This window comes from Salvia hispanica, chromosome 6 (assembly GCF_023119035.1).
Source record: "Salvia hispanica cultivar TCC Black 2014 chromosome 6, UniMelb_Shisp_WGS_1.0, whole genome shotgun sequence".
Classification (NCBI taxonomy): domain Eukaryota; kingdom Viridiplantae; phylum Streptophyta; class Magnoliopsida; order Lamiales; family Lamiaceae; genus Salvia; species Salvia hispanica.
Window position 1 is genome coordinate 8,676,669 of NC_062970.1, and position 24,715 is coordinate 8,701,383.

General features: G+C 37.4%; 4 protein-coding genes and 1 pseudogene across 4 annotated transcripts in view; 3 read left to right on the forward strand and 2 right to left on the reverse strand.

The window, feature by feature from the left end:
• The window catches only part of LOC125196813 (methionine aminopeptidase 1A-like), a 101,686-nt gene that overhangs the window by 43,183 nt on the left and 33,788 nt on the right, over positions 1-24,715 (forward strand). The gene's annotated exons all lie outside the window — the stretch shown is intronic.
• On the reverse strand, positions 3,748-7,558 carry LOC125196814. Its single transcript, XM_048095447.1, has 8 exons — positions 7,518-7,558; positions 7,265-7,416; positions 7,065-7,187; positions 6,503-6,714; positions 5,392-5,535; positions 4,759-4,976; positions 4,344-4,602; positions 3,748-4,235 (listed from the first exon to the last, which is right to left on the reverse strand). Exons 2-8 carry the CDS (start codon positions 7,350-7,352, stop codon positions 4,107-4,109), a joined length of 1,173 nt encoding a protein of 390 aa, XP_047951404.1. The 5' UTR covers positions 7,353-7,416; positions 7,518-7,558; the 3' UTR covers positions 3,748-4,106.
• LOC125196818 (40S ribosomal protein S13) lies at positions 7,998-9,841 on the forward strand. The gene is made up of 5 exons (XM_048095451.1): positions 7,998-8,147; positions 8,234-8,306; positions 9,077-9,215; positions 9,297-9,483; positions 9,640-9,841. Exons 1-5 carry the CDS (start codon positions 8,125-8,127, stop codon positions 9,671-9,673), a joined length of 456 nt encoding a protein of 151 aa, XP_047951408.1. The 5' UTR covers positions 7,998-8,124; the 3' UTR covers positions 9,674-9,841.
• On the reverse strand, positions 10,389-13,654 carry LOC125196816 (probable protein S-acyltransferase 14). The gene is made up of 7 exons (XM_048095449.1): positions 13,250-13,654; positions 12,286-12,496; positions 12,098-12,189; positions 11,662-11,785; positions 11,503-11,588; positions 11,124-11,189; positions 10,389-10,887 (listed from the first exon to the last, which is right to left on the reverse strand). Exons 1-7 carry the CDS (start codon positions 13,457-13,459, stop codon positions 10,762-10,764), a joined length of 915 nt encoding a protein of 304 aa, XP_047951406.1. The 5' UTR covers positions 13,460-13,654; the 3' UTR covers positions 10,389-10,761.
• LOC125194636 lies at positions 15,264-20,589 on the forward strand (annotated as a pseudogene).

Consider the following 24,715-nt stretch of genomic DNA (forward strand, 5'->3'; position numbering starts at 1 on the left):
GCCTCAATTCTCGTCTAGCTCCGGTTCAATTCACGTTGTCTCCTGTTCAATTTCATTTCGCGAAGATCTGCTACCGACATTACTGTTGCTTCCCTTCTGTCGCCTCCACCGAGGTCTACCCTGTCGCCGGCGTGCGAGCCGATCTCCCATCTCCATCGCTCTTCTCCTTCTTGAAACCATCTCCGTCTGTCTCCACAGCCTTGCATCTGGTTGTTGGTTTCGTAGACAGCGCTACTGACGAGCGGCTGAGGCGGGGAGGAAGGGGGTGGCGGCGCTGAAATTTTGGGAGGCAAGGGTGTGAAGAGGGAATATGGTAAAGATGAAGGGTTAGAAATGAGAATTCAATAAAGATGAAGGGTGGAAAAAGTGAATATGGCAACATTGAATAAGACAAGTGGCATGCCAAATAGGATCCCACATGTGCTTTTATCGCCAAATAGGATTAAAAATGACACATAGACCAGTCGGGTTTCACCGGTGACCCGCCGTGGGAAGAAGCAAACGAATCAAAAGTTTGTGGTTTTATAAACAAATTTTAAAGTTGGTGGGAAAAACCAGAATTCGGGCAAAGTTTATGGTTTTTTAAGCCAAAAACCCTTATTATAAATACATGTGTGTCTATATAATTTCTTACTGCAATAACTGTAAAAGCAGTTGAACATGGAGAGAGAGAGAGCTGTGTCACCTTATAACATTTTAAATGGTTGAGTTTGATGTATAATACCAACATTTTGGAATTTTGAATTAGGCATTTTATGGGTATTCCACTGTTATGTACTCCCTCCGTCCTAAAGAAGATGTCACACTTGGGAAATGACACGTGATTTTAAGAGATGTTATTTTGTATGTTAAGTGGTGAAAGAAAATATAATTTTATAATTGATGTGAGAAGGAACTTTTTCCAAAAAAGGAAATGTGACATCTTTTGTGGGACAAACTAAAAATGAAAGTGCGACATTTTTTATAGGACGGAGGGAGTAGTAATTAACTTGGTATCTCTCTATGTTTATAAATTAGGAATGTCCCTTTTTTATTATAGAAAAAGTCACAAAATCTTTCTAGTGTAAGAGCATCCACAATAGCGGCTAGCCGATTCGCGTCGCTAGCTGATCAGCTAGCCGAACCATTGCAATCGGCTAGCCGAGAATCGACGAGAAAATCGGCGTGGGCTAGCCGATTCGGGTGCGCTGGCCGCCATTGTGGCGTTCCGATCGGCCAGCGCCAATTTTCGTTTTTTTTTTAAATTTTTTGAAAACCTATATATACGCGATTTTAGTTTCATATTCATTTGCACCACTTGTTTTAACGAGTTTTCACTCTCTCTAAATTTCTGTACAAGAGCAACATCGAACGATGGACAACAACAACGAGTCCGGTCCGACGATGAGCGGCTCTCATACTCCCATGGTACCCGTGGGATCTAGATGGGACCAGATGGGCGGGTAGATGGGCCCAGGGTTTAACGTCCCTTGGCAACAGCTTGATGGGGATGATGGCTGGAGATCCAGGGGGATGCAGGGGGGAACACGGGGGATGCCGGGCGGGGTGCGAGGCGAGCGGCGGGTCAGCGCCGGGGTGGAGAGGTATGCCCCGCATGCATGCGGCAGATGATGGGGATGATGTGGCAGGGACGGATGCAGCACGGTATGCATCCCGGGATGCAGGGGCCACCGGAGGGGGGGGGGGAACCCGGTCTATCGTCCCTCTCTTGATTTTTTTACGGCTTCGTCTCACACGTCGAACCTAGTGGAGACGCAGTTCACTGGCGATGACATTTTGTCATTGCATGAGATGGAGATTGATTTCGGGGAGCCGGACACTCCCGTTCCAGCGGGTCGGGCCGCGCCGAAGAAGAAGAAGGCCAAGGAGGGCAAGGTGGTCGGCGAGTCCTCGCAGCCTGGTGTTGACGACACCCCCACGCGGAGGAAGTGGACGGAGGATGAGTACGCCGGCGTGGCCAAGGGGTGGTTGTCGGTTTGCGACGATCCGCTGGTTGCGAACAACCAGCGGGTCGTCAACATGTGGGCGAAGATTAGAGCAGCCTACAGGAGGAGCTGCCCGCATGGGAAGGACTACGGCGGGGAGGAGTGCCGGAAGGGGTGAGAACGGATCGGGGCCGCGGTCGGCCGATTTTCGGGGTTGTACGTCAATGCCCTCCGCCAGATGATTAGTGGGCAGAATGAGGAGGACGCCCGGAGGATAGCGGAGAGTCGGTTCCCCTTGTCGGGGAAGTATAAGGAGTTCCTCTTACGGGAATGCTATGTGTTTGCTGAAGGACTCCGAGAAGTTTCGGGGCGGGGGTGCGGCTATTTGGGTGGCCGAAGAAGCGAGGTTGAACTATTCCGGCGACTACGGCGGCGGCGGCGGCGGATCCCACGACCTCCCCGGATGCGAGGAGTTTCCGTCCCCTCCATCCTCTTCTCGTCGCCCTCGCCCGGTTGGCCAAAAGCGGGCGCAACGAGCAGCGAGGGGAGGATCCCCCCTATCGCCCCAGGAGGTCATCTCGGCACCTGCCTCCCCACGTGCGTACACCTTATTCTCGCGTGCAAAAACGGAGGAACGGATGTTCGCGGTCTTCCAAGAGTGGAAGGCCGCAACCGACCCCACGGAGAAGAGGTCCCACTACTCGATGCTTGAGAACATGCGGGTGGATTTGGATGCCTCGAGGGCACTGGTGGGGGGTTCAGCGCGGGCTCAAATACCTCGGGTGGCGCCGGCGAGGACGGCGGCGGCGACGACGAGGAGTAGAGAGTGGCGGGGCTCGTGTGTGGAAGCCCTTTTTTTTTGAAAAAAAATAATGTATTTTTTTTATCTATGTACCTTTTTTTTAATGAAATGAATGAATTTTCCCGTATATGTCTCGTAAATTTAATTACATAATTTAATCGTAAATTTTATTCCGTAATGTTTTTGAATTATTTTTATTTCGGCTGCCTATGGCTAGCCTATAATGATGTGGCAGGTGGATTTTTAGTGCTGATAACGTGGCAGGGAGAGAGAGTCGATGACCTATAGCTGACCTATTTCTATTGTGGATGCTCTAAAGAAACTGTTGGAAGATAAACCCTATAAACTCTTAATTGCAGTTAAACTCTCATAGATATTGTTACTATTTACTAATGACTCTTTGTGCATAGCAACATCGCTGGATTAGTCAGCTTGCTTGAGGTTTGGAAGGTTTGCTTGCAAACCTCAGCCTTCCATTGCGTGGGCTTCGGGTAGCTCGGTGTATGGATTGAACACCAAAGTGCTGTTTTCGGAGAGGGATAGAACTGATCAGCCTGCTACTTTGTATGTTGCAACTAAGAAGGCTGGTGAGGAGATTGCACATACTTACAATCACATCCACGGGCTTTCCCTCACCAGATTGAGATTCTTCACGGTTTATGGGGCATGGGGGAGGCCAGACATGGCATATTTCTTCTTCACTAGGGATGTGTTGAAAGGGAAGGCGATTCCCATCTTCGAGGCTGCTGATCATGGGAGTGTGGCTAGAGATTCACCTACATTGATGATATAGTGAAGGGTTGTTTGGCTGCATTGGATACTAGTAGTATAGTACTCAACAGTTCTTCGTATTTATCCTCTGTAGTTAATAAAGGGCTTTTGATAAAAATCTAGTTCTAATTGGTTTCAGCGGTAGCTGTTGCAATTCAATTTGGTGAAAACCAAATTTGTTTCAGCAGTTTAAAGGAAGTGATATTATTTTAAGTCAATGACATTACTGCAAACACTGCGTCGAGGATATAGTAGCTAACGGACCATTTCTTTTCCTCTTCAAGAAAAAAAAATACTAGCAATAACGAATTCCTAGTCACCTGAAAAGTGAAAACTTGTTTATAGGTAATCTGTTGCATCTGATCAAACTATTTTCGGACCCATGGCTCCAAAACACACACACCCATCTGAAGACTGAGAAAGAGAGACGATTACACTTGGTGCAAGACGTGGCGGTCTTGGGTGGCAAAACACACACACATCCATCTGAAAGATTGTTGGCGTCTTGGCTGGAAGTAGAAACAATGTCAGCTCAAAATGAAGAATCAAATCATGCAACCTGACGATGGTGATGATGGTTGCAACGGCAAAAGAAGCCTACACCGAGATCAGAAGTCATATTTTGTTCTTCCACTTCTCAAGATAAGGCAGAGCATATCAGGGAGGTTTGAAGAAGACGACAGGAAGTTCCAGGCCTCGAGCATCAGTCGCTTTCTTGATCCTTTGAAATGAACTACCTATGTCCAGAAATTAGGCAGAATTTGAAAGAAAAATGTTGTTCAAAAACCTGAGCCAGAAAATGAATAACAAATCAATTTTCAGCAGTCCATAAGCATATATTTTACCTTCACATCCAAAGGCATTCCATGAAATTGGCCTGCACCTTCGGGTGGTGTCCAGTTATAAAGAGAGCATGGTAGGAAAAGCACTGAAGCACCGCCAATCATGTCTTGGAAAGCTTCTCCTCTGGAGAACCTTTTTATGTTAAAGTTAGGTTTAGATTTAACAACCCATGCAAGAGCTAATTGGTCTCCAAGCATTCGAGAAGCTTGCATAAATTTTGAACTGTAAACTGCTAGTACTTCTTGTAAGAATGCCACACCCCTGTAGACAAAAAGAGAGTATTATTTATTCATTTTATTCACTCATATCAAGCACAAAAGTTCATCATATGGACTAGAAAAATTTGCTCAGAAACTCAAAGTTTCTTGCAACTTGCAATCGAATCATAAATATAGAGCAAAGAGGGAAAAAATGTACCTCTGAATTCCATCAGCAGTACCCCTTACAGCAATGAATCCTGAATTTAGAGGTTGATCTTTGTTGTTCCGAAATGTAAGAGCCAGATCAAAATTAGGATAGTCGGAAAATATTTCTCCAAGGTCCCCTATTACTGCTATGTCAGAATCCGTGAAAATGAAATGAGTCACTTGTTCCTGCTTTTGTTTCAGCTTCTCAAGTCTTGTTTGCAGAAACATCTGCAGAAACAACAGTATTGCAATTGAGTGTGGGAAAGTCTTGCTACTGAACTGTAAATCAATTTATAAAGAAAATCTGCCAAAAGTTCTTACATACATGATAAAACATAAGCTCTAACTTAAATAAATAAAGATGTCCATTAGTAGAAGTGAAGTGCAATATGAAGAGAATTTACACAGAAGAAATTTAACATACATAATTTGCTTATATTTATTACTACCTCCGTCCACGAAAATTTGTCCCATTTTTCCATTTCCGTCCGTCCCCCAAAATTTGTCCCATTTCACTTTTACCATTTTTGGTATTGATTATCACCTTTATATCCTTCATATAAAGTATCTAGTACATATAAGAGTCATCAAACTTAGTTAGGAAAAAGAATGTCCTAATTCCCAAAATGCCCTGCGCTCTTACAATGTAAGACCTGATTCTTTGAAGCATCAACTTGTCTCTCGAATATTCACCTTGTATTGGTTGAATGGTGACGATATCTCTATGCAGCGGGAGATCAACGGCAGGATCAGTAAGAATGATAACATGACTTTCAGGCATGGTTACCTAGAATCATAATAGACCATCAAATTAGTAGACTCAACTGAGAAAATTTAATGACATTCAGACATTGCACATACAGCATCCAGATAGTGTGATTAATATGACCCAGTCGGGACAAGTGGAAATATAATGGGAAAGATGGTGTCATATATATAATTCAAGTCCATATTACTAAAGTTCATTATGGATGTATAGTTCTTCATAAACTGCTGGCAGTTATGGTATTAAAATTGTTTTTCAGGAAGCTTCTAGAAAACAGCAAATGCCTACCAATGGTTGCTCATACACAGAGACTACAAGAATTCCAACCCCATTCCTAGGGACTAAGCCTTATGATAAATGAAAGGTGTAAAGAATCAAAAATTAAGACAGACTTAAAACTATTGACTATGGATATCTGGCCCGCTGACTTCAGAAATGTTTTCCATGATATTTTTTCTAATAGTATTCGCAGATGATCCACATCCAATTTTTAAACAGAGATAACAGTAGCTCATATTGTAAAGTAGACAGTTTCTGCAAAGCAAGGCAAATCTATTTCACAAACCAGATTGTCAACATGTTGCTTAAGCTATAATACGCAATTCAGCTTAATCTTATGGAAGCATGAAGAAAAATTAGCATAGATATCCAAGATAATCATGATATCTAAACAGCTCTTAAGTTATGTGAAAATGCATGAAGAGTCATTTTCATATTCACCATATAAAGAGGAAGGAGGAGACAAGAATGCTACTTCCCATTTATCTTTGTTAGATGACAAATAACTACGCATGTGGATAGGAATAGAATTTCCAGATATCATTACTTGTATATAAGATTAATTTGAATTATAATTTTCAACAACTGATTATTCATAAAACTTATACCTGTAAAAATCCTATGCATACTAATATTTCAGCTTACGACTGGTCATGTGAGTCAAACTCATTTCAATAATTGTAGCTTTGAAAGTGTGATAAAGAAATACCTGAACAAAATTTAAGAAAACATTCAAAATAGCCATCGACCTCTCCACCTTGTTGTATGACACGTTCCCAACACTAACCAAGTCATTTCGTCTACTGTCACTGTCAGCAGTGGAGTTGTAAGTAGTGAACACAGTGACTAAAGCTACATGGTCCGTTGGGAGAGAGTTGTTACGAAACTTCAGAATTTGTGTTCGATTAAGAGCCCTTGTTCCTGAAAATATTGCAGGTCCAGCACTCAGATAATGAATGATATGCTTATTATAGTCATGAATTCTTACTGGACATTTAAATATACAAGAACAAATAGTAGGAAAATATAGGTTTAAAACTGTGCATGGATAAAACTGGTATGGAATCATCAAAGTGCTCATGCCTGTAGCCTGAATTAGATAGCGAGGAACGTAATATGCAGTTCTAGATCCAGCAAGAATGGAAACCCTTTTATCTTTAAGAAATTGATGAGACAATAAAACCAGTGGACAAATATTTATCTCTAAAGAAATTGGGGAACCGTGAAAGAGAAGCTAAAATTTTTTCCCAGAGGGACTGAATTTGTCCAACCTTGGCATTGCAAACGATTGTGAAGTCCCTCCCCAGCTGCAGGTCCTTGAATAAGATGATCGGGCTTCTTTGGCTTCTCCTTAGGTACATCCCGAGAATCCATTTGTTGATGAAGCTCCTTGACTGGAAGAAACATCTTAATCCCATTTCTTAAACATAAAAACAGCATAAAATCCTAAAGGAAAGATGAAATGATCTACCTGATAGAAAGTGGGGGATTAAAATAACAGCGGGAAGAAGTAAAAGCAACCGATTCCATCCAACACATATTCTCTTTCCCAGCACCATACTGTATACTCCCTCAAACAGCTTACCACTACATTCAACTGCAGTTTCTGAATTCCAGCTCTTTCTGCACGATTTGAACTGCAATAACAATGAGAACAGGAATAACAATAACAATAACAATAACAATAACAATAGAAATGTATGCAGCTTTCTAGTTGTACGCACAAATCAGCAAACGAACTTGCCCTCCACACACACACGCATTCCACATGAAAAGTGACATACAATACAAATTAGCTTATCCCATAGCATAGCCCTATATTTCAGAGGATATTTAACATTGAGTATTAGGCATTAATCAGTTCCACACTTGCGACTTAGTGAAACACACAATTCTAAGCATGGAATAAGAATTAAAGGATGATTTCCTTGATTCTATAAACTTGCCCAGATAATGAGATCAGATCAACTTACGTTAGTTAACAGCTTTTAGCAGAAGCAGAGGATCAAAGAAATCTCATTAGCAGCAACGCTTCTCTGATCAGATATCTTCTATTCCTAATTTCTTACTGCTGCTTCTAACGAGATAATCGCGCATCATTCGGGTCGGGTCTCTCATAATTTAGCCCATTTCAGTAGGATCGGGCCTTCTATCTGGGCTGAAAGCCTAATATTCAATTCCAGGGGCACAATGCAAAGTAAGAAAATGTGGAGGACTGAACTGCAAATATGTTTGTGACATATAAAAACCCTTTTACTGCCGATTTTTCGATCTTCACTCTAGGGTTTAGTACAGCGTCTCCGCACACCAGCTTATCAGCTAGCCGCCACCATGGGACGTATGCACAGCAGAGGGTGAGCTTTCTTTGGTCTTTGCTTTCGCTCGTTTATCTATGTCTCTATTTCTAATTATTGAAATTGCATTTTATCAATGATTACAGTAAGGGTATTTCAGCGTCGGCACTTCCGTACAAGAGGACGCCCCCGAGCTGGCTCAAAATCTCTTCCCAGGATGTACGTGATTACACTTCCTTTTATCCTGTTTTTTGTCTTCGGCGGATTTTCTTGTTAGTAGTTATTCATGGTGTCTCTTGTGTTTAGTTGAGCAATGTGATGCTTTATTGTTTTGTGCTTTGTTATCGTTTTTTTTTTCTGAGTAATCACTATAGGCGCTGAGGTTTCCTCGCTTTCTCAATGGGTGAACTGCACAATCTGGTCATTCTGTACCGTTTGTTGATTTATACAGGGCTTTTTGGTATACTAATGTCCTTTATTTGGATGTGTTTCCTCTACTCATACATGATTGGTTTTGTCTTATGTTCAAACATTCAGTTTATTGCTCATAGTGAAAAACTGAAGATAAGATTGAGGCTTGAAAAACTTAATTATCTTGATTTTCAGTTCTAGAATTTTATGTTATGAATTTATAGGATTTAAAGTATATATCTAAGTAATAATTCTCATTTCAATAAAAGTTCACAATTCTTATACACCAGTGATTGTTAGAGTAGTCGGTAGTTACATAGGATTGTTATTTAATCATGGTTTATGCGCACTTCGAGTAATGCTTTGGAATTTGGATACATGGCATTTCATATGTTATTGTTTGTTAGCCTCCAGCCCACTAAGAAAGAACTCACTGAAGTAACTTTGTTTCTAGAATACCCCATACATTGGTGTAGTTAAAAATTACAGTTATAAACTCTCTTTACTTGCTTACTTGCTATTCTTGTTATAAAATTTCTGACATTTCATGAACAATAAATGTTCATCTCCTAATTTAGGTTGAAGAAAACATTTGTAAGTTTGCCAAAAAGGGTTTGACACCATCTCAAATTGGTGTTATTCTTCGTGATTCTCATGGCATTGCCCAGGTGAAGAGTGTCACTGGCAGCAAGATCTTGAGGATTCTCAAGGGACATGGTATTTCTGTTCAGCTAGCCATCCTTTGTTCTGATCATAATCCATGACTGCTGCAAGTTTCTAAATTTTACCTGTACACAGGGCTTGCTCCTGAGATTCCTGAGGATTTGTACCACCTCATTAAGAAAGCTGTTGCCATCAGAAAGCATCTAGAGAGGAACAGGAAGGACAAAGATTCCAAGTTCAGGCTCATTCTTGTTGAGAGCAGAATCCACAGACTTGCTCGCTACTATAAAAAGACCAAGAAGCTTCCACCTGTCTGGAAGTAGTAAGTTCATATTGACTTTGATAACTAAGCCGTTTCTGACTTTCTGTAGTATTCATAAACTGCCATCTTTGTTTGCTGACTTCAAAAACAAGCTCATGATTTTGTCCTTACCATGTTAAGTGGGGTATTTTGTCACTTGGCTCTGTTTCTCTGCAGTGAATCTACCACCGCCAGCACTCTCGTTGCCTAGAAGAAAGAATTTAACGGGGACTGAGGATTTGTTAATCAAGTCATATCTCATTATAGAAGTCCTATAATAGATTCTCTGTATCCAAGACACTTTTCCTTATTTGTTGTTGAGGCATATTTTGATATTGGACGACATTTTCTTTGATTTGTGAAAGATGACTTAAATTTATATGGTCTTCGTGTCGTACTGATCTTTGGGCGTTTGTCTTATATAGGTGGGATTCATATTTTACTAATTTTTTCAACTTACTTTTCTTTATATTTTTAAGGACACATGTCGTAACTAAATAAGTCTCTTTTTGCTGGACGAACGGAGTATACGATAAGATAAATACTGCGGGCCAGTTACTCTTCACGTCTCCATCTATGTGTCCAACACATGTGCTATTCAGAATTTAATATATAAGGAATTATACAACACCTTTCTCATTTCATTAAAAATGTACGTATAAAATTCTGTTATGAAAAAATTAAAAAATCCATTAGGTACATCCTAAAATCTGATCTGCCCCATCTTAATTCACTCAACCCATTGGTGCATCCACAATAAGGGCTAAAAAATAGCTCTAAGATTTATCACAATTAATTTTTTCTGTCGCATCAGCATTTTTTCTTTGTACATATACAAGTTTGTTTAACTCAACTTTCAAAGGGGAAAAGGAAAATAAGATTTATTTATTTCAATATATATTTTAATATAAGAAAAAAGAGCAAGATTGAAAGAGTGGAATTTCACTATAATACAGGGATTAGATGTTAATACAGAGATAATCGTAAGACTAATCTACATTTGGAAAGAACAAGGCTTAAGGGTTACAACAAATTTGGGTTGGCCTGCCACATCACAATAGTCAGCATCTTCTATCATAGAATAGACAGCTCTTTCTTCTCTAACACACATGCACCATATAATTTTCACAGCTCCCACCCATTAACTTTCCTTCCGCACCATTCTCAGCTGATATCTCTGAACAAGGCAGCCGCCACAAAAATTCTATATGGAAAAAAAAACAGAATTCCTAGCTCACAGCACCAGCATTTTTAAACAAGATGTGATAATCTATCAAGTGTTTGTCGCTATCATCAATCTCATAATTCTTGGGCACCTAGGTCGGGTTTCGTAGGATATTCAAAGCCGTGGAGAGCAGGCATACGTCTCAGATCTTCTTCTGAATAGCCAGGTATAAACCAGAACTTCCTATCCATCCCAAATACCTATAGTAGAACATGCACTCTTATAAGACATGTGCAAACCAAAGGCAATGTTTAAGAAGATGTGTATTATACTCTATCGATACATGTTATTGGATTAATACCAAACAAACAAATGAAGGATGTTGAAGAAATGAAATCAACTACTTTTAGTGGTCTGCATGTATCGAAGAGACATCAAAATACAGTTGGAATTATTACTCCAGAGGACACTGAAGTTGGAAATTTTAGAGCCTTACCTGCTCAAAGTTCCTTTTTCTCCCAAGATCATAATGCCATTTTGGAGAAGACTTTTTCTCATAAGCCTAGGATACATAAACCCCAATTATGAATAAAGAAAGAAAATAAAATTCAAGTTAGGTGATTTCAGAAAAAAATATTATCAGATGACAGTAACAATTGCATGCTTCGGAGGAATATAACCAAAGGGCCAAGATGGAAGGACTAAAAAAGGAGTTCTAGGAAGTAGCTCTGGAAAATATAGCACTGGAGTAAAGATAGACATTCAACATATCCTGAAAGTTATATAAAAAACTTGGTTTATAAGCGCTGTCCCATAAGGTTGAGACCTTGCTCATTCTTAATCTTGATTATGAGAACAAAGTGTAAGTGAAATACCTCAATAGTTGTTGTGTTGGCACACACCAATGATATGTGCAGAATCAGGAATCCCATCACACTCAGCGCAAATGCCAAATTCAGGACTGCAAACATTACATATATCACAGCATAATATATAAAACTCAGGAAAGGGGAAAAAGGGAGAGGTCACCATACCAAATGCAAGAAAAGTGGTTGCAAGAGTTCCAGGAGTTCCAGGGATCTCTCCATCACTAAAGAATTGAATGAAGTGTGGCAGTAATGATAAAGTCACAACGCTGGTCTCAAGGAACGTGTAGAACTGCACCGAAAAAAGAAAATAATGTAATCAATGTCATTAATCTAATGAAGTATAGATGCAATCACTAATCAATGCCTTCACAAAACCACTAAATGCCAGATCAAATTCATTTCCATGCCAGAAATGAAAAAAAATCCTTGGGAGACAATACTAATTATAATAAGAGAAATGCAATGAACAAAAATTGCTGTGCCAAATATATCTTATGGCAAACAGCATTCGTAAACCATAATAATCAATTAAAGATTCACATCATCATCTAGATTGGTGAATGCCAGCCAGTATCACATTCAGCAAGTTAAAATATCATACCAGGAAGAGAAGGAAATTTTTGTAGTTTAAAGCCCCCACACAATTGACAACCCAAACACAATGATGGTCCATCTTCAGTACACACCTCCCACCTAAGATGGTAATTCAACACAAACTCATCAATCATAGAAAAACCAATATTGAAATCTGACAATCTCCTACTCCCTATTTATGCAAGAAGCACTAACAAACAGAGCAGTGATGGCAGCGAGGTGGCTTCAACTGGTTGCACTTTCTACAAAAGCGAACTCTACTATTCTCTGTGTCAGATGGAAATTCTGAAGCAGTTAATGGGTCATTATCTCCCCTTTCTTCATCTGCAGCTGGCCGCCAATTCGGAGGCACAGTGCCTGGGTCTGTAAAGACAACTGAAAAGTAACTCCATAATAGCATCACCAACTGCAGAACAAGTAATTTTATTAGTAATTTTGTTTCATAGCATGTGTCGCAGCAACATGTTACTCTCCCATTCTATAAGAAAACTCAAAGATGATAGCCAAACAGAAGACAGTAATTCCACAGTTACAAAATATAAATCAGTACTTCAAATTGGACAGCAAACAGCTAAACCAAAATAATTCATAGTCCTTTTTCTAGTTCATATGATTCTAGACCACCTGATTCAAAACAGTGAATGAACAATCTCACAATGATCCCACATTTTACTATGCCCGATGCAAATGAAGAAAAAAGAAAATATATATGAACACACCTCGATAGCTTTTGATGAGACAGACAGAACACTAACTTCAACTTACAGAATGACTAGTTCAATATCCAATAATCATCAATGTAGTAGACATTCCTGTATTCCTAAACTTGCTGATCAAGCTTCGAGAATACAAGTTTTAACACACATCACACTGTTCTTCCTGATTAAAAAGATCTTAACCACATGAAATAAAAAAAATTAAAAAATCATTTTTTCCACGATGATCACATTAAATCAAAAACAAAATGGTCATTCTCGAACATTCTATTTCACTTATCAAGTCCAAAGAAAGATTCATAGAAAATCCCCTAAATTTCCCAATGGAGTCAAATCGAAGAAACGGACGGATCAAACTCCACAAATCATTGAATTAAAAATTCCACAAACAGAATAGCATCATATTTTTGAAACAAATAAAAATGAAAATCGTATTTGAATACCAGAGAATGGAATAGCGCGAGGACGAAGAAAGCGATGAGTGAATCGAGGCCGCCGGCAGCGAGTCCAGGGCCGTAATTGGTGATGACGACCGCGTAATAGCTGACGCCGACGACGCCGAGAACCAGTAAGATCATGATCGAGCCGAGCCCCCGCAGCGCCGTACAGAACTTGAAGACGTTCCAGGCCATAACGGCACCAGATCTATACATGATAATTGTTCGATTACACAATCAAAATTAGCTACAGGAAAGAGAAGCCGGGATTAGAATTAGGTGATTTGAATTGTGGTTAGGGTTTATGGATTCCGATTCCGCCTGACGAGTATGAGTCCAGGTACGGTGGACATGGAATCCAATCGTGAAATATAGAGACAATCAGACAAGTTATATCAACTGCATTTGCATACCAAAAATATAGAGTAAGACTATTTCAAAAATAAAAGCTAATGTTAAAAGGATATTGATTTTAAAAACTGGCTAAATTTTAATATTTTCCATGCATTTGAAAATTGGCCTAAAATATCAGTATTAATTTTACATTTTGTTTATTATTTTTCATAGCCGATCAATAATTGTATCTGACAATTTAGATGTCTTTTTCTTTATATTATTTGATACTACTAAATCAATGTAATAATTTATGTTATTTTTTATTCTACTTGCTACGGAATTAAAAAGTAATCTGTATAGTATTATAAATATTTCACGGTAAATTTACGTAGAATAAGTTTTTTATCGAAGATATCTTATTTGAAAATAGATTCAGAAATAACTAACATAATACAAAGTTTGTTATATTTTGCACAAATTTTAAATTTCATAGAAAATAACAAAATTTGTCGTAGTTTTAAGGATCTAATCCCGTTTTGAAGTAGGGAAAATATCATGCTGGAAAGTAAATATTTTATATTTAATGAAGCGGATAGTGTTATGCAATAATATGATTTATTTTTTCAAAATATATTATAAAAGAAATTTATTTATTATGATACTAAAGTGACAGTGTATTTTAAGAGGAAAATATTTAAAAAAAAAATCAAAACAATCGTAAAGAAATATGTCTCGCTATTATTATTTATAAGAATAATAATTGCATCTTAAGTACGATGGAGAATAAAAAATACTTAGAGCATCCACAGCACGGCTCGTCGCCGTCGCGATCTCGTCCCGCCGAGATGAGACAGCGATGAGACCGCGTTGCAAACTGCATCTCATCCCGTCGAGACGAGCTGGCTCGTTGCGCGTCGCGCGCGGAAGGGCATCGGGACGAGCTATCTCGCCACGCGCTAGCGCCACATGGCGCGCGCTAGTGCTAGGGGTGACGCCCACTCGTCGGCCCACGAGTGGGCGTCGTTTTTATGATGTCATAATTAATTATTTTTTTTAAATTCGATTTTTCGAAATTTTAAAAAAAATTGTAAACGGTAATATGACCGTCCAACGGTAAAAAAAAATATATCTCTTTTTTTTTCTTTTTTTATTCTATGAATACTCCCTTATTACTTCTAGTCCTCTTTCATTCTCCATTCTACACACAAACAGTCATCCTATCGATTGGGGGGGATTGTACAATGTTTTGGGTGCTACCAGTTCCGGTTCGTCGTCGGGCACCCAAGGCTCGACGACGCCGGCCGCGTACCAAACACCACATTTTGATGTGGATGCATACTATCGTCCCTCCACCCAGAGGTATGGGCAAACACCGAGATTATCCCAAATTACGGAGAATTTTCTGGATGGAGGCTCCGCCAGGTTCGGCGTCAATGCCGAGGAGGTGAAGAGGAGGAAGAGGGCGACGATGAGGTTCTGGGGGATCATCTAGGCCGTCATCCATACGGCCACAAGGAGACGTTGGCTCTGTACGACGCTTGGGTCACCGTCTCGTACGATCCTGTCGTCGGGAATCAACAAACCCGCTTGTGTTTCTGGGAAAAAGTCACCGAACTTTACAACTCAAAAAAGCCGAAGGGGACCACCGCCGCAACGTGAAGATGTTCCGCGGTCATTGGGACCGATGCGACAAGATGTCAAAAAAAATTGCGTGATATACAGGGAAGAAGCGACGAATTACCAAAGCAGAGCCAGTGGAGCGGACATTTTGAGAGCGGCGTTGCGGGTCTTTAAAGACGACACCTATAAAGATTTCAAACATGTCGATGTTTGGTCGCAAGTCCACCACCTTGAAAGGTGGGCTGGTGGTGTCCCGTCTTGCACGGGGTCGAACTCGAAATGCACGAAACACACGGCGGGTGGCCAATACTCGTCTAGTGAGGGCGGGTCAGGCAACGCCTCACAAGAGGTTGAGGGCAGGACTCCCGATGCAGAGGGCCCCTCCGGTTCACGACGTCAGCCGCAAGGGACCAAGGCAGCGAAGGCGGCCAAAGGGAGGGGGAAGGGGAGGGGCCGAGGCGAATCAAGCCAGGTGGGCTCGGGCTTGGGCTCAAACACCCTAATGTCTATGTAGCTACTCGCCACGATGGTTGACACTTCAAAAATGACGCCTCCCCGATATAGATGCCCATCTGGACGACATTGAGCATCTCAGGCAACAACTTGGTATTCGGTCTCGATCTAACTTGGGTGCATCGCCATCTACTTCGGGGGATGATTCGCCGGCGGAGTAGTTTTTATAATTTAATTTAGAGTATTTTAAATTATGTATTTTTTATTTTTTTAGGATTTTAAATTATGTATTTTTTTAGGATTTTAATTATGTATTTTTTTTTATTTTTTAGGATTTTAAATTGTAATTTTATTTTATTTAATGAAGTGTGTTTTTATTAATTGAATTTGTTGGAAAGAAAAATAAAAAATGAAATTGAGATGAATAGTTAAGGGATGAGATGGTTAAGAGATGGAGGGGTGTAGGTGTTTTTATTAGTTAAGAGATGGAGTGAAAAGTGCAATGGAACCCATGAATAATTAAGGGATGAGATAATTAAGAGATGAATAAGAAATAGGTACGTGAATGACCTTCTACACCTTTCATTGCTTCGAGGGCAGAATTGTCATCAAAGACATTTTACATGTTAAATTTCCGTCTATATATCTAATACGTATCGAAAGTGTTGTTTATATCAAATTTAAAAATTAAAATAAGAACTCATTCTTTAGGATTTCATTTGTGTAAGTTTTAATAAGATGATGGATTTAGAAGTTCATATTTATATTTGCCATGTAAGTAAGTAGAGTATTTAATTAGACTGATACGTGAATATATATAGAAAAGTTGTTAATAATTAAATTCATATATTTTTCACTTTTTTAAAAATTTGTATAAAAGTCGAAATACATCCGTGATGCATACGAATGTAGATAATCCAATTAATTAAAATGCTTTACGGCACTCACTGTAGTGGACAATATAGCATTCATCGTCCGGGCCATTGTCTACTATAGTGGATGCCTGCCCCAAGCCCTCGCCCCAGCCGCCCGCCCTTCACATAGTCCGTAACCCTAGGCCGGAAGATCGCCCAGACGATGATTTTATGAATTATTTTTCTCCCATTGTCACTCCATCATTATTTCTCACGTCTTCCAATCTCTTTTCCTATTTCACTTCTCTCTCACTCTAGTAAAATGACTAAAGAAAATTGGTCACATAATAATCATAGAAACTTGCTTGTAGCTTTTTCCAGTTATTTTAGCATTGTACATTTTCATCTTTTTAGTATCATGATGATTTTCATACTGTGGTTTTAAATTTTTATTTTATTTTGCAACTTTATTTTCCAAGTGTATGAAATGGATGATAAAATGCTGACGTGACGGACGAAAAATGAAGATAGAACGGGTGTATAGTCCGCATTATAGTGGATGGCCTAAATGATCTAGATCTTATCCAATGGAATACATTAAACTTTGGTAAGTTGAAAACTTCCATAAACATTAGATTTGTTTCTCCATTCTCAATCGTTAAATTTAATTGATAAGTCTTGGTCAAATTTAGAAAACTTTTAAACTGTAACAACTTTGAAAACGTTGTGTTGGCAGTTAAGGTTTGACGATGAACATCTAGAACGTTTCTATAAACATTTGTTGCTTCAAACAAAATATTTTTTGACAATATCTTTTACCAAAAATAAAAATATTTTTAAAAATATATATAGAATCATTTGCATCTTCAAACTGTCCAGTGATTTTCGTATTTTTTTTTTTTTGAACTTTTTGAATGAGATTTTCCTACCGAGTTAAAGTTAATTTATACTCAATGAATAGTTAAAAATACAAATTATAAAACAAGTGTGAAATACATGATTTTTAATGAGAACCAAAAAAAGAGTTGGAAATTAGTAAATACTCCCTCCATCTCAAATATTAGTTTTCCAATAAATTACCAGAAAATCATAATTCATTAAACGAGACCATAAGATTCTCAATCCAGTATGAGATAACCGTACTTATTGGAAACTTGGAACAAAACAATTCTTTCAAATAATATTGACTTTGTTAATGTTTACTACTAACAATTACATACAAAAGATTAGGTAAATTGAGGTTTCAAATTTTAAAACTATTTGTAATAAATAAGTGAGGTAACGTGTGGCCGTGCTCTTTTAACTTGTGGGTGAATATTTTTCCCTTTCCAAGTTTAAAAGTCATTATCCTCAAAAACCATTTTTAGGTATTAAAAATCAAAATTCAGTTTTGTGTTTAGAGAAAAGGAATTTAGGGCTGGGCAAACGGTTTGTCGTCGGTTAATTGACTAACCAAACCGATTTTTTGAAAATATATAGAAACAGTCCAATTCTGGTTCTCCAATTCACATATTTTCGATTATCGGTTATAACCGCGAACCGATCAGTCTATCTGAAATAATCAATAAAACCAAAATTAAATTAAATACTATAAACCCTATTTTTTTGGATTAGCATAACAGAGCAACATAAAATAAACCCTTATTTTAATAATTTTTTTGCTATGCATAAAAATAAAATATAGAGATATGTGGAAAAATATAGTCATAATAGCGTAAAGTAGTAGGTATATTTCTTCCAGAGTCTTTGTTCTAGCGGCAAGGAGCTTAGACATCAATGTATGAGGTGCCGAGTTCGAGCCCTCTTAACCTCAGTTGTAATTTCCTCCTTTCTTATGAGTTTATATATAATATTGAAATTTCTGATGATATTTCTTGACAGGAGATATGCAAAGTGTCAAAATATGAAATTAACTGAGGTAACTGATTCTTGAAAGACATGCTGGGTTACTTTCTTGCTTAATTTTGATTAAGCAATGGTAATTATTTATTTTAAAGATAGACTTAACCTTAAAGCATGCAACAAGGGTGTATATTGATGCCCGAATGTGACTAATTCATGTCTTGTCAGAAAAAAGAATGTAGAGAGAAAGGATCGAGCTGAAGATGAAGAAGATCAGCCACTGTCTCGGTTTTATCCCAAGTTAGAGGTTTGGTTTAAACAGACTAGTTAAAGTGGGGCGAAATGAGTGTAAAATAGTTACAATGGAAAGAATAAGAGAGAAAATGAATATTCTCTTCGTTCCACTAGAAGTGAGCATGAAATTTAAGAAAATGACATTTATTGAATTAAGTTAATAGAAACAAAGCCGGAGAAATAAAGAGAGAATACAATGAGAAGAGAATAAGTAAGAGAGAGAAAACAACTTGATTTTTGCTAAACAAAGGAAATCAATCACTTGCAATAGGACAACCCAAAAATGGAAAATTGATTGCGATGAGACGAATGGAGTAGTAATTAATATTTAAATTTTACTATTTCATCTAAATTTTATTCTAATTTCTAAATTATTTTATTTAAATGACAATTAAAATATCACATGACCTCTTCTATTTAATTAACTTATAACTAGAATAAAAATGGCTGATTATATTATAATTTTGACAATTTTCTAAATTATCTCATGAATTTGAATATGGGGAAAGTTGAGCGTGACATGAACGATGGGAATATATCATGTGGTATAAATTATTATACGACGTCGTTCCACTCCAGATTCATGTCTTTTACAAAAAAATTACTAAGCCTAAGTCTTCTTCTTCTTCTTCTTCTTCTTCTTCTTCTTCTTCTTCTTCTTCTTCTTCTTCTTCCTCCTCCTCCTCCTCCTCACAATTCAATCCTAGATTATATCTTGATAATATTTATCTAGGAAAGCGAATACCGCCTATCTATGTTCTAAAAATTCTCTTTTTCTCCTTTATTTATTTTTCTTGTTATTCTATATATCTTCATATTTGTTTTTTCTCATAATTAATAATTTGCTGTACATTGTAAATGTAAATTACTGGATAAAAATAGTATTAATTAATTTATTAATAAACAAGGTAATAATTAAATAATTTTGCATTAAAATATGTTCGCATTTATTAAGAAATTAAATGACATGAAAAATAAGAATATCTCGATTACGTGTAAATTGTAGTACTCCAATAAGCAAATACTCCATCCGTCCCTTAATAATGGTCACACTTCATTTTTACAATAAATGGTAAGTAGGTCTCACATTCCACTAACTTACTTCACTCACATTGTATTATAAAACCATTATAAAAAAGTGAGTCCCACATGACCACTAACTTTTTCAACCAATTTTTCTTTATATTTCTTAAAACACGTGCTCGGTCAATGAGTGACAATCAATTGGGGACGGAGGTAGTGTTTTATTTACTCTAGGCATTCATGTAAATTCCGATGGTTGCAATTTGCAGATGAGTATCATGCGCCTGTGCGCGGCGGTGAAGCTGCCACGTCACCTCAAGAAAAATGTGGTGGTGGTGGTTGGCGCCACCGGCACCGGAAAATCACGGCTCTCCATCAACCTAGCCACCCACTTCGGCGGCGAGGTAATCAACTCGGACAAAATCCAGGTGTACAAGGGCCTCCACGTCACCACCAACAAAGTCGCCATCGTTGACCGCCGCGGAGTCCCACACCACCTCCTTGACTTCGTCCGCCACGCCTCCCGATCGTCTCCGGCGGGTCGGTCTCGTTCGTCAAGGCTCTCGCCGCGGACTGTGCTGACGTGTACGACTTACGGTTTGTTTGGGTCGACGTGGCGATGCGTGTTCTGCACGCGGCGCTGACGTGGAGGGTGGACGAGATGGTGGAGGAAGCGCGTGGGTTCTACGATCCCAGCGGTGACTACAGCCGCGGGATAAGACGGGCGGTGGGAGTGCCGGAGATGCATGAGTTTTTAGGGAGGAAGGAATGCTCGAGCTCGTCCACGAGAGGAGGGCGAAAGTTCTTAAGGTGGCGATTGATGAGATCAAAGCGAATACTCACAAGTTGGCGTGTCGTCAAATTGAGAAGATTGTGAGGCTGCCGGAGGATTTGGGGGTTGGGGGTGGAGCTGCTCCGTCATGATGCAACCGCAGTGTTTGAGGCGGCAGGGGAATGGGAGAAAGTGGTGCTTGGGCCTTGCACCAGGGCTTTAAGTCGTTTCCGTTCGAAAAATATCATATGCTGAAAATCTTCTTGATGTACAAAATTAACCTACAGTCTCCAACTTTTCTAAGCAAAGAAAAAAAAAATTTGATATACAAGAATAAAAACTATAGTATACTCATAAATAAATGAATAAAAGCATATGATAGATGCTGTGTTTTTTATTTTTTAAATGCATTATTTACATCCACTATCGTCTCTAGTCCGACATGGAGAGGGGTGTATACCTGCCCGACGATGGTGCTAGAAGCAGTTGTAGACTATCTTCTCTAGATTTGACATCCATTTTTTGGTGTCCCCAGATCGAACAATGATAGCAACGTGCTCAACCACTCCAGCGTTTTCATCGACATTTTTAAACGATAGAGCATTGACGTCAATAACATTTGAGGCCAACAATCGACGCTACAACATGGGTTACTATATTCGATGGTAACTATCCAAGGTGGCTGACCTTTGTGAAGGCACTTACTTGCTCACAAGACCCTAAGTGTGCTCTTTTTGTGCAGAAGCAAGAGGCTGGTCGAAAAGATGTCGAAAGAGCATTCAAAGTTTTACTTGTTTCACATCGTCAAAAGGTCTGGTCGAAACTGATTTTGGGAGACGCTTGTCAACATTATGTATGCGTGCATTGTAAATTTTAATGCACAAATGATCATTGAAGACGAATGGCCAAACACGATTAATTTATCCGGTGATATGAAGATACCCCCGGTTCATAAAGCTTCGCCAATACAACCAACCCCACAACACCAACGTTCGCCTGTCAACTTTCCATAAATACATACATCGTCCGGAGTCGTCTTGTGACTTTGTCACCCATGATCAACTCCAGCGAGATTTATTGAACGTATTTGGTGAAAAATTTGCCATGACAACTAGTGATTCAAATTTAGATAATGTATTTTATCGCTTATAATAAAATATAATTTTAGAATTTCAATTATGTATTTCATATTTATAATATAATGTAATTTTAGGGTTTAAAGAATTTTGAATTTGAATTAAGTTGAATGGAATAATATAAGAAATAAAAGAAATAGAAAATATAAAATAAATGGAACCCATAAATAGTTAAGAACATGAATGATGGATTATGATTGTTTTTCTTATGTAATGAATGAAGTAAAATGTGAGGCGAAACTTGGAGGGAAAGAATGAGTTTAGTGATATGGTTGTAGATGCTCTTTTGTTATACTTCAATTTGAAGTGAAAACTTCTCCATTGTAATATTGACATATTGTACTAAAAAAATCACCTTGTTAAGTCTGTCTCTACTCCCTATTCCTCTTCACAAATTATACTATGTCATGAAGGATTTTCCACTCAATATATTTATTTGCCAACGATGAAACTTGCTTCCTAAGTTTCAAAAATCCTAAATCTTGTAACTGTATTTGTAATGTAAAATTATTAGAAACATGCATATAACTGTAGACAACTGTACTAAAACACAAAACGCTGATATCTACAATGTTCCCATTCGGTTTAGACTAACTTATTGACTTTCATGGATTCCATATTACTACTGACTCAATCACTGAAATGAAAGAACAATCGGCAGTACTAAAAATTCTAGTCCCATCTTCTTTCAGAAATTATTATAGACACAGAATGATGAAAATTGAATTTTAAATAAATCAAATAGAGAGAGATGAATAGGGGATAATAAAATTGGACAATATAGAAATAGTATAATGTAGGTAATTAAATGTGTTGACTTTTGTCATAAATGGAAAAGATTCAAAATGCAAATAGTATGCATGATTCATAATAAAATAATAATGTGCACTGAAGGAGTAAAATAAGAAAATAGTAATAGTAATAAGTAACAAGGTATATGTATGATTCCATATGCGATATAAGTGTTAATAGCATTTATTTTTGTATTACACGAATATACATATATATTACTCTTGAAATACATTTTTTGAGGCGGATATTACTCTAAAATTCTCTGGTGTTGCATAAATTAAATACTACATGATCAACTGGAAATCATTTAAATTTAATGGGAAAACACGTTATTTATACATTTATGTATATAATTCACGTGGTTTATATATGCAAGAAATTTGCACTAAAAATGTTGTATCTGCATCATAAAATTCTCGAATAGAGAAACATTATATCTTGAGTACAATGACACACTCAACTTTTTTGTCTTTTGCTTCTACTCGAACCTTTGAGTTTTACAGATTAATAAACAATATTTTTGTTTTGTTTTTTTTTAATGCATTATACTGGCATGTCGTCTTCAATTAGGAAGATTAATGTGAGCACTAAGAATTAAATATATACTTAATACATGAGACTGGCTATGAGATTCTGCAAATTACACTCTTATATACACGGAAAAATTTGAAGGATTTACATCTATTCCACAAATCTAATTAATTATTAAAAACATATAGTTTTATCTGCATTTTCAATTTATGCACGAATCCAGCCTTAAAAAGTTTATATAGAGATTTAATAAGTGGTTCCCTCACGACTTTGGTTGCCAACCCGGCCCTATCGTTCTCTTTTATATATATAAATATATAGTACTACTATAATATATAGAAGAATATATATAGTCTTTTTTGTTAATAAAATTACTCTGTATTTGTAGAATTGTCATCATTTCACTACATATATTCAGGTAATACACGTATTGAGTAGTTATAAATTTATTGTTTTCTACACTAAAATTCATCTAAAGACAGAATGGTTGGTGGTTGGCACAGAAAACCATCTCTTATATTTGTTACAAGAGTTTGATACTAAGTTTTCCTTTAATTTGTTCATGCCTTCATACCTGTCACGCGTTATTTTTTCCTTTTTATTTTTACAATAAAGTAGTTCTAGACGTTTCGGGGTCTACAATTTTTATGCAGTGTTGAATTATTTGAAAAATATATTCTTTTATATAAATAATTTCTATCTTTAGCTATATAGATTTGTTAAGCCAGAACTTGAAAATGGAATAAAAACTTGTTAGCCCGCATCAATCGTGGTATAATCAGAATATACAGTTCATGTAAAGTTTCCATTGATTTTTTTATTTTAATACTCTCTCCTTCATTTATTATTTTATTTTACCATTTTGAAATCCATCATACATGTTTAATATAGTATTTAATAAGAATGTATCACATTTCATTCACTTATTTAAGTCTCATTTCATTATTAGTTATTCATTATTAAACTAATAGTTGTATATAAAAGTGAAACTCACATTTCTATAACTTTTCATTAATATTTCTTCACATTTTTTATATTTGTCTATCTCAAATATAATAATTAATGGCGGAGAGATGAAGTATTTATTGTAGAATAAATAATTTTATTATAAAAATAGATTGAGAGTAATGATTAACGATACTACATTTTTCGCACTGTAGATAATTGACATAAAACGAGTGTCTATTTCTTCGTCTTTCAGTTACAACTGTATTTACTTTATGATTAGGCCGCCTCAAGCAGGAATCTTGGTTATGACACAAGTGAGCACATACCGGTCAGTGGTCTTTAATACTGTAAATAATGAGTTCTTATGTATCTCACATTCGATTTATCATTTCACACGAGGCACCAATAGTTTTATACATCGAAATTAAGTCACACTAGCGTACAAGCTAAACTATTCTATAATCACTGTTCACAAAATAAAAATTAATTCGGAGATGAGAATGTAATGAGAGAGAGAGAGGGGAGTGGTATCAGTATATAAAGAAAGGAATGATGATATAGAGCCATAGAGGTGTAGAAGGTCCTTTTCATCATCAAAAAAAGGTATACAAAACTTTAATTAGTCGCCGTTTTTTAGCCTTTAGGTTGCTCGATTCAATCCATCACAAATCAGATTTTAAAAATGTTATGTCTGAAATTTGATGTAGCATTTTGATTTATAAGTGTATGTAGTGTAGATCTAGATGATAGATCGATTTATTTATTAGTTGAATAAAAGAGATGCAAATGAACTGTATTAAGGCGAATTCACGAGATAAATAAAAAAGGCATGTTTGCTTCACGCAAGCAGCTAATGGGGGGTTTGCTTCAT

Bases quoted from the DNA above. Each gene is read 5' to 3' on its own strand.
- LOC125196814 (XM_048095447.1), bottom strand. From the start codon at position 7,352: ATGGTGCTGGGAAAGAGAATATGTGTTGGATGGAATCGGTTGCTTTTA. The intron at 6,715-7,064 runs GTTGGACAAATT...CAATATTTTCAG, and splicing joins CAATCGTTTGCAATGCCAAG to GAACAAGGGCTCTTAATCGA. The intron at 4,603-4,758 runs GTACATTTTTTC...TTTTGTCTACAG, and splicing joins ACTGCTGATGGAATTCAGAG to GGGTGTGGCATTCTTACAAG.
- LOC125196818 (XM_048095451.1), top strand. From the start codon at position 8,125: ATGGGACGTATGCACAGCAGAGG. The intron at 8,307-9,076 runs GTACGTGATTAC...CTCCTAATTTAG, and splicing joins TCAAAATCTCTTCCCAGGAT to GTTGAAGAAAACATTTGTAA. The intron at 9,484-9,639 runs GTAAGTTCATAT...GTTTCTCTGCAG, and splicing joins CTTCCACCTGTCTGGAAGTA to TGAATCTACCACCGCCAGCA.
- LOC125196816 (XM_048095449.1), bottom strand. From the start codon at position 13,459: ATGTATAGATCTGGTGCCGTTATGGCCTGGAACGTCTTCAAGTTCTGT. The intron at 11,786-12,097 runs GTATGATATTTT...TTTTCGGTGCAG, and splicing joins AAAATTTCCTTCTCTTCCTG to TTCTACACGTTCCTTGAGAC. The intron at 10,888-11,123 runs GTAAGGCTCTAA...GTTCTACTATAG, and splicing joins GAAAAAGGAACTTTGAGCAG to GTATTTGGGATGGATAGGAA.